Source organism: Coregonus lavaretus, assembly GCF_964263955.1.
Source record: "Coregonus lavaretus genome assembly, contig: HAP1_SCAFFOLD_2782, whole genome shotgun sequence".
Lineage (NCBI taxonomy): Eukaryota > Metazoa > Chordata > Actinopteri > Salmoniformes > Salmonidae > Coregonus > Coregonus lavaretus.
The window spans coordinates 63,943-74,073 of record NW_028160115.1 but is presented as its reverse complement, the minus strand read 5'-3'; the positions used below and the strand labels follow the sequence as shown (position 1 = coordinate 74,073).

General features: G+C 47.2%; 1 protein-coding gene across 1 annotated transcript in view; it reads right to left on the bottom strand.

Moving 5' to 3' along the window:
• Window positions 1-394: 394 nt before the first annotated feature.
• The window catches only part of LOC311122133 (phosphoglucomutase-like protein 5), a gene marked incomplete at its 3' end in the record, with an annotated part of 38,512 nt that continues 28,775 nt past the window's right edge, over window positions 395-10,131 (bottom strand). Inside the window, exon 7 of the mRNA XM_084196538.1 lies at window positions 395-510. Within this exon, the coding sequence (XP_084052664.1) occupies window positions 395-510 (116 nt within the window). The remainder of the gene's footprint in view (window positions 511-10,131) is intronic.

Genomic DNA, 10,131 nt, shown 5'->3' with positions numbered 1-10,131 from the left:
GGCCCCTCACATCTATTAGGCTGGGATGACTCTGACCAGAGGCAGGCTTCTCTATTTAGGGATGTGATGTACTGTATATGGATCAGAGGAGGCTGGTGGGAGGAGCTATACGAGGACGAGCTAATTGTAATGGCTGGAATGGAATTAATGGAACGGTATCAAACACATGAAATATATGGAAACCACACGTCCATTCCATGTATTCCATTCCAGCCATTACAATGAGCACATTCTTCTAGAGCTCATCCCACCAGCCTCCTCTGATATGGATGCTCTAGGAACAGACTGGCTTTTACTGAAAGGTAAGCAAACTAAGCTGCTGACAAGCTGCAGCACGACTCAGATGAATGTGAATGTCAAACAGGAGTAGAGAGAAACAGTCAGTAACACTCACTTGTCCCGAAGCTCTCCTCTCCGCAGAGCGAGCACCTCCCGGAGTCCATCAGGTTTCCAAAGAACCTCCAGCCTGTAGGAGTCTCATACAACGTCACCTTCAGGGCCTTGGCCACCCTACACACACACACACGTGCGCACGCACACACACACGCACACACACACGCACAGAGCATGGATTAGTTCGTTACATTATGTTACATAAACACAGTGTGTTCAGGGAATAATTTGGATTATACTACACACTTCTGGAGAACATGATCAACTCTAGCCTTTCTCCAATGTATGAGTAGCCCCTTTCTCAAGTTATGACAGTGAGAGCTCATAAACTACAAACTGACCTTTCAGGCTGCTGGCCTGCCATAGTAGTCTGCCATCTACTCATCCAATAACTTAATAAGGAGAAAAGAGCAGGAACAAAGCTAGATAACCTTTCAGCTAATGTTAGTTTTGAGAATGAGCCATGTATTATCTCTCTCAGTCACACACAGAGAGAGAGAGAGAGATAGAGAGAGAGAGAGAGAGAGAGAGAGAGAGAGAGAGAGAGAGAGAGAGAGAGAGAGAGAGAGAGAGAGAGAGAGAGAGAGAGAGAGAGAGAGAGAGGAAGGGAAGGAAGGAAGGAGGGAGAGAACGAGCGAGAGAGAGGCAGGAGGGACAAAGGAGGAAGATAAAACAGAGGGAGAAGAGAGAGGAATAGAAGGGAAGGGATAGATAGAGATATCAAAGGGAGGTAAAAGGAGAGAACATGTAGGAAGAGAGGGAGAAAGAGAGGCAGTTAGAGGTAAAGGGGCAGATAGATATGGAGAGAGGCAGTCGGAGGTAAAGGGGCAGATAGAGATGGAGAAAGAGAGACAGTTAGAGGTAAAGGGGCAGATAGAGATGGAGAAAGAGAGGCAGTTATAGGTAAAGGGGCAGATAGAGATGGAGAAAGAGTGGCAGTTAGAGGTAAAGGGGCAGATAGAGATGGAGAAAGAGTGAGACTAAACTTGTAGGGTACTAACTTGTAGGGTACTAATTTGTAGGGTACTTACTTGTAGGGTACTTACTTGTAGGGTACTAATGTGTAGGGTACTAACTTGTAGGGTACTTTCTCTCTGATAGAGAAGTGAGCTAGCCAAAGTTTCAGTACAAGATGACCCCTCCCTAACGCTCCACAAATGAGTCGTTCAAAAGAACATGCAACTCTTGGAAACACTGCTAAACACACATCACTTCAATTCAAGATTGTGAATTCTGGAATTCTGTTGGAATTCTGAGGGGGGGTCAGACGTTGAGATGTTGTCAACACCCTGACATAAACCCACAGTACCATACTGCAGCTGTGTGTGTGTGTGTGTGTGTATGTGTGTGTGTGTGTGTATGTGTGTGTGTGTGTGTGTGTGTATGTGTGTGTGTGTGTATGTGTGTGTGTGTGGGGGGGGTAAAGCCTTTTTATTTCCCTATGAGGGAACGGCTCTGGAGCAGAAAGCCTGGCATTCCTACAAGAAAACGGAAACTCTGACCATTTGACTCACTGTTGACGTTTCAATCACATGTCTGCAGCCAACACAAGCACCCGGCATGGCCCTGGTCAGGCAGAACGTTGCTCCAACGTTAGGGGGATGTTGGGACAGGGTTGTTTGTTTTGGAAGGCATCATAACAATGCTGAGGGAATGTGGTGCTTTTCTAGGGCTTAACGCTTGCACCAGCTGTGCCCTGATCACAACCTAGCATAAACACCAGGATAAAAAAACATTATTTTTTGAAAAAGTGTTTAAAAAAGGTATAATCTTCGTAAATGATATCATCGGTAGGACTGGTGGAGTTATGTCGCACATGCAGCTAACAAAAACATATGGAAATGTCTGCTCTACCCAAAATTACAACCAAATAATTGCAGCATTCCCGCAAAAATGGAAGAGGAAAGTGGAAGGGGGAAAAAGTAAGGAACTTGTCTGTCGGCCCTGCATTAATGAACATAATTGGTTAAAGAAAACTGTGATAAATAAAAAAGTATATCAGTTTCATTTAAGGACCAAAGGATTGACAGCTGTCCCATATACAGTGGGGAGAACAAGTATTTGATACACTGCCAAATTTGCAGGTTTTCCTACTTACAAAGCATGTAGAGGTCTGTAATTTTTATCATAGGTACACTTCAACTGTGAGAGACGGAATCTAAAACAAAAATCCAGAAAATCACATTGTATGATTTTTAAGTAATTAATTTGCATTTTATTGCATGACATAAGTATTTGATACATCAGAAAAGCAGAACTTAATATTTGGTACAGAAACCTTTGTTTGCAATTACAGAGATCATACGTTTCCTGTAAGTCTTGACCAGGTTTGCACACACTGCAGCAGGGATTTTGGCCCACTCCTCCATACAGACCTTCTCCAGATCCTTCAGGTTTCGGGGCTGTCGCTGGGCAATACGGACTTTCAGCTCCCTCCAAAGATTTTCTATTGGGTTCAGGTCTGGAGACTGGCTAGGCCACTCCAGGACCTTGAGATGCTTCTTACGGAGCCACTCCTTAGTTGCCCTGGCTGTGTGTTTCGGGTCGTTGTCATGCTGGAAGACCCAGCCACGACCCATCTTCAATGCTCTTACTGAGGGAAGGAGGTTGTTGGCCAAGATCTCGCGATACATGGCCCCATCCATCCTCCCCTCAATACGGTGCAGTCGTCCTGTCCCCTTTGCAGAAAAGCATCCCCAAAGAATGATGTTTCCACCTCCATGCTTCACGGTTGGGATGGTGTTCTTGGGGTTGTACTCATCCTTCTTCTTCCTCCAAACACAGCGAGTGGAGTTTAGACCAAAAAGCTCTATTTTTGTCTCATCAGACCACACGACCTTCTTCCATTCCTCCTCTGGATCATCCACATGGTCATTGGCAAACTTCAGACGGGCCTGGACATGCGCTGGCTTGAGCAGGGGGAACTTGCGTGCGCTGCAGGAATTTAATCCATGACGGCGTAGTGTGTTACTAATGGTTTTCTTTGAGACTGTGGTCCCAGCTCTCTTCAGGTCATTGACCAGGTCCTGCCGTGTAGTTCTGGGCTGATCCCTCACCTTCCTCATGATCATTGATGCCCCACGAGGTGAGATCTTGCATGGAGCCCCAGACCGAGGGTTATTGACCATCATCTTGAACTTCTTCCATTTTCTAATAATTGCGTCAACAGTTGTTGCCTTCTCACCAAGCTGCTTGCCTATTGTCATGTAGCCCATCCCAGCCTTGTGCAGGTCTACAATTTTATCCCTGATGTCCTTACACAGCTCTCTGGTCTTGGCCATTGTGGAGAGGTTGGAGTCTGTTTGATTGAATGTGTGGACAGTTGTCTTTTATACAGGTAACGAGTTCAAACAGGTGCAGTTAATACAGGTAATGAGTGGAGAACAGAAGGGCTTCTTAAAGAAAAACTAACAGGTCTGTGAGAGCCGGAATTCTTACTGGTTGGTAGGTGATCAAATACTTATGTCATGCAATAAAATGCAAATTAATTACTTTAAAATCATACAATGTGATTTTCTGGATTTTTGTTTAAGATTCCGTCTTTCACAGTTGAAGTGTACCTATGATAAAAATTACAGACCTCTACATGCTTTGTAAGTAGGAAAACCTGCAAATCGGCAGTGTATCAAATACTTGTTCTCCCCACTGTAGATTGCAAAATAGTTGGGAAGAGATTTTTGACGTACCGATTCCATGGCATAGTGTTTATGAACTGATGCGCAAAACGACGCTTGATTCAAAACGTATCATTTTTCAATTTAAATTATTCTATAAAATTCTTGCTACAAATAGAATGTTATTTATATGGGGGATACAATCTTCGCAGCTCTGCAGATTTTGCAGCGAAGAGACAGAATCATTAGATCATTTGTTTTGGTACTGTCCATATGTAGCTTGTTTTTGGACACAGGTCCAGGAATGGCTAAAGGATTGCAATATTTACCTGGAGCTAACCCTGCAGATAGCACTACTGGGTGATCTGAAAAGTCATAGTCAATCGATCAATAATATAATAATACTTTTAACAAAAATGTTTATTTTCAATTTACAATCTGTAGAAACAATGAGACTAGAAGGGTTCAGAACTTTTGTAAAACATCACAGTACAGTTGAAAAATATATGGCAAATAGAAATCCAATATGAATGGTGTTAATAGATAGATGGGTGGTGTTGAATGGAGTTGAAGGATGGGACTAATAACAACTAACAACAACTAATAACAACAAGATAACTAATAATGTAAAGCATACTGTGTCCATAATAAGTATATAGGTTATAGGTTGAGAGCTTTTGTGAAAGAGCACAGTTAGAAAGATATGGCATATAGAAGCAAACCGGATGGACATCATGAAAATGATCGGAGAGGTTGAGGGTAGAGGAAGTTCATGAGTAAAAACAAACAAAATATAATTATTGTAAAATTGACTGTGTCCATAAAATGTATATAGTATGTATAAGCTGGAAGTAGAGGCCTAATCATTGTTGTTCACTAGTTTACTCCAATTAGGGAAGGGGTGGTGGGGTTGGAAAGTAATAAAGGGAAATATATTTAAATTAAGGATATATATATATGTATGTGTATATGTATGTGTATGTATGTATGTATGTATGCATATATATATATATATATATATATATATATATATATATATATATATATACAGTGAGGGAAAAAAGTAATTTAATATTTCAGATAGATTGTAACTTCCATCAATGTAATTGTCTGCATCACTTCCAATCCCCCATATGTTTTTTTTCTCACAAATATATATACATATATACAGTGGGGAAAAAAAGTATTTAGTCAGCCACCAATTGTGCAAGTTCTCCCACTTAAAAAGATGAGAGAGGCCTGTAATTTTCATCATAGGTACACGTCAACTATGACAGACAAATTGAGAAAAAAATATCCAGAAAATCACATTGTAGGATTTTTAATGAATTTATTTGCAAATTATGGTGGAAAATAAGTATTTGGTCAATAACAAAAGTTTCTCAATACTTTGTTATATACCCTTTGTTGGCAATGACACAGGTCAAACGTTTTCTGTAAGTCTTCACAAGGTTTTGTCTGAAATATTAAAGCTGATCTACACCCTAAAAAAAAAAAAAAAGAAGAAAAACACCAGGCCACCAGGCTGTCACACACACATACTGTACATACACACACACACACACACACACATACACACACACACACACACAGTCGCATACACAGTCACACACACAGTCACACATACACACACACGCACATGCTCGTCCCCGAGCTTAGGACTCTGGGTCTGAACACCTCCATCTGCAACTGGATCCTGGACTTCCGAACGGGCAGGCCCCAGGTGGTGAGGGTAGGCAACATCACCTCCACCACGCTGACCCTCAACACAGGGGTGTGTGCTTAGTCCCCTCCTGTTCACCCACGACCGTGTGGCCACGCACGACTCCAACACGACACGACGGTGGTAGGCCTGATCACCGGTGACAATGAGTCAGCCTACAGGGAGGAGGTCAGTGACCTGGCAATGTGGTGCCAGAACAATAACCTCTCCCTCAACGTCAGTAAGACCAAGGAGCTGATCGTGGACTACAGGAAACGGGAAGGGGCGAGCACGCCCCCATCCACATCGACGGGGCTGCAGTGGAGCAGGTCGAGAGTTTCAAGTTCCTCGGTGTCCAAATCACTGAAGACTTAAAATGGCCCAAATACACACGCGCAGTCATGAAGAAGGCGCAACAGTGCCTCTTCCCCCTCAGGAGGTTGAAAAAGTTTGGCATGGGCCCTCAAATCCTCAAAAAGTTATACAGCTGTACCATTGAGAGCATTTTGACTGGCTGCATCACTGCTTGGTATGGCAATAGCACCGTCCTCGATCGCATGGCGCTTCAGAGGGTGGTGCGGACAGCCCAGTACATCACTGGGGCCGAGCTCCCTGCCATCCAGGCGGTGTGGTAGAAAGGCCCGGAAAATTGTTAAAGACTCCAACCACCCAAGCCATAGACTATTCTCTCTGCTTCCGCACGGCAAGTCTGGAAACAACAGCCTCTTGAACAGCTTACAGTATATCACCAAGCAATAAGACTGATAAAAATTTGTCGACGATCGGACAGAAGATCCCACCACCAGAGGACCAAGCAGCGTGCCCAGGAGGAGAAGTTGGCGATGTCCCAGGTGGGCGAATGGTGGTCATGGGAGGACATATTCGCGGGCAGAGGGCCATGGGCAAAAGTAAATGCCCAGGCAGGAGAGGAGAAACGGCGCCAACCGTGCCGACGACGGACACGTGAGAGGCAACCCCAAGTAATTTTTTTGGGGGGGCACACGGCGTGGACGACGGGGCTGCTGGAGGCAGCTACAGGACGAATCGGCGGACTACGAGAGGAGGCCACCAGGTTTGGGGGGCTGGAAGGGTGGTTGGCGGAGCCTAGAGGTAGAGCAGAGCCAACTCCCCGTACTCAGGCTAGGCAGCGTGAGACTGGGCAGGTTCCGTGTTATGCGGAGCCACGTACTGTGCCGCGAGTGTTCCGGCACAGTCCTGTACGTCCTGTGCTAGCACCACGCACGTGTCGTGCTAAGGTGGGCATGCAGCCAGGACGGAGTGTGCCGGCTCAACGCTCGTGGCCTCCAGTACCCCTCCTCGGTCCCGGATATCCTGCGCCAGTGCCACGTGCTGTAGTGCCAGTACGAGTGCACAGCCCTGTACGTCCTGTGCTGATGCCTCACACATATTGTGTGGAAATAGGCATTCAGCCAGGACGGGTTGTGTCAGCTCTCCGCTCCAGACCTCCAGTCCGTCTCCACAGTCCAGCCCGGCCTGTTCCTGCACCCCGCACCAAGCCTGTGGTGCGCGTCGCCAGCCCGGTCCGGCCTGTTCCTGCTCCCCGCACCAAGGCTGTGGTGCGCGTCGCCAGCCCGATCCGGCCTGTTCCTGCTCCCCGCACCAAGCCTGTGGTGCGCGTCGCCAGCCCGGTCCGGCCCGTTCCTGCCTCCCGCACCAAGCCAGTGGTGCACGTCGTCAGTCCGGCACGGCCCGTTCCTGCTCCCCGCACCAAGCCAGTGGTGCACGTCGTCAGTCCGGCACGGCCCGTGCCTGTTCCACCGGTGCCTGGTCCAGCACCGGTCAGCTGCTCCACTACGGAGCCAGAGCAATCCGCTCCACCGGTGTCCAGTCCAGCTCAGGCCAGCGGGACCAGACCAGATCAGGGGCGCTATGGGGGGGTGGAGAGAGAGCGGTGGTCACGCCCGGAGCCGGATCCGCCTCCGAGGCGGAATGCCCACCCGGCCCCTACCCTGTTGTGTTGGTGTGGCGCAGTCGCAGTCCGCGCCTTTGGGGGGGGGGGGGGGGGTACTGTCACGCCCTGGCTCTGGGGACTCTTATATGTTGAGCCAGGGTGTGGATTTTCCATGTTTTGTTTTCTATGTTTTTGGTTCTAGTTCGTTTTGATCTATGTTGGCCAGGGTGGTTCCCAATCAGAGACAGCTGTAGCTCGTTGTCTCTGATTGGGGACCATACTTAGGCAGCCTGTTTGGCACTAGTATTTTGTGGGATCTTGTTCCGTTTAGGTTTTGTGTATAACCTAGGACTTCACGTATCGTTTGGGTTATTGTTTTGGTTCGTGTGTGTACTAATAAAGAATGTACGCTTATCACGCTGCGCCTTGGTCCGCTTCATCTGTCGACGATCGTGACAGGGTCCTGATTCAGCTGTCAAAGACTTGGAAGTCAAATACAGAGATAAAAGATTCATAGTCATTTAATTAACATGATGCAATAATGATGCATTTTACTCTCAATAACACAAAGATTTATCATCAAATTTATCTCCTCTTATAACTCTAATTAGAAAAACCTGTTCTATGTTCAGTATGGTGATTATGTTTCCATAAAGTTGTTGACTAGGAGAAGTAAACAAAAGTTAAATCCTAAGTACAGATATTTTGGCTCTGAGAAGTATGCTCATGTCCAAATGTCAATCAAATGATTAAAGGCTGACATTTCTCTGCTCATTAAATCTCTCCCCAGTATAAAGAGACATGTTAGAAATAAACACTTGGATGAGCACTACTTCTCTCTCTCTCCCTCCTCTCTCTCTCTCCCTCCCCTCTCTCTCTCTCTCTCTCTCTCTCTACCTCCCTCCCTCCCTCCCCTCTCTCCCTCCCCTCTCTCCCTCCCTCCCCTCCTCCTTCCCTCCCTCCCTCCTTTTTATCTCTCTCTCTCTACCTCCCTCCCTACCCTCTCTCCCTCCCTCCCCTCTCTCCCTCCTTCCCCTCTCTCCCTCCCTCCATCTCTCTTCACAATGAAATATGCCTCTTTCCCAGCAGTCTTTGACAGAAAGTAGGGTTACTGGAGACGTGTGTATGTGTGGGGGGATGGGGGGCAGTGATGTTTAAAGGTCCTGTTTTTCACTGGTTCATCCTAGTAACAGGCACAACAGTGGCCTAGCCTAACATCTCCCCCCTCTTCCTCTCTCCACCCATCCTCTTCCTCCCGCTCTCCTCCCTCTTCCTCCTCCCTCTCTCCTCCCATCCTCCCATCCCTGGAGTGGCCAAAGGAGAGGCAGATGTTTCCTCTCCCATAATTCCTCTCCCACCTTCCCTTCCCTCACTGTAACAACATAGGGCTTCCCTCGCTTGTGCATGCACACACAGACACACGTCCCTGAAATGCTGGCCAGCCAGGGGTGAGAGATTTAGCGCCTCTCTGTCGGCTGCTTGCCCTACCAAGGTCAAACCCCAGCTTCCTGCTCCACAAAACACGTCCTCTAACTGCATTCACACACACACACACACACACACAGGGACACACACACACACACACACACACTCCTAAAAAAGATTACTTCTGGGCTGAGGCCATTCTACAATTCTACAGCACCCCACCAGTCACCAGGGGCCACGCTCTGGGACTCACTAAATAAGACCCTTGAGAGACAGCCACAGATACAGTACATGGACACAACCAGTGTGTGTGTGTGTGTGTGTGTGTGTGTGTGTGTGTGTGTGTGTGTGTGTGTGTGTGTGTGTGTGTGTGTGTGTGTGTGTGTGTGTGAGTGTGTGCCATGTGGCCTGTGTGTATTAATGGTGTTGGATTACCTTGCGGTGCAGTGGGACTCGTGACGATCACCTTTCATGTGTGAGTATGTGTTGGAACAGGACATGCAGTCAAAGGAAACTGAGGCAATGCTATCAATGTGTCGCCGTTTCAACAGCATAAGACATAGCCCCAGGCAATGAGCTGTGTGATGCAAGTGTGTGTGTGTGTGTGTGAGAGACCAGCTCCAGGATGTGATGTCACCTCAACCTCACATGTCCACCTAGGGTTAGCGCTAGCGGCCGGCCGCGGCACACTGAGCGATGGGCTTGGGGAGTGATCTCATTTCCTCCATGGCTGCCAGTGCTAATAGGACCGCCACTGAGTCCACCAACCCTCACAGGAGGAGGAGAGAGGGTCAGAGGCCAGGGTGACACACACACACAATGTTAATGTACATGACTGACCCCGTGATCACACCGTTCACACCACTGCTCTGCTCTGCTCTGGGACAGCCTTTTTGTTTAGGTCCCAGTGTGTGGTCCCCTGGGCCGTGTTTATAGGCAGTGAATGCTCTGTGTGTGTGTCAGTGTTCATTTCGTATATAACTATGACAAAACATATCTGTCAACAACCAATTTTTTCCTGACAAAAACTAATGCCGATAATGAGTCGAGATGCCATGAAAAAAACAATACCTGTAACAAATGAG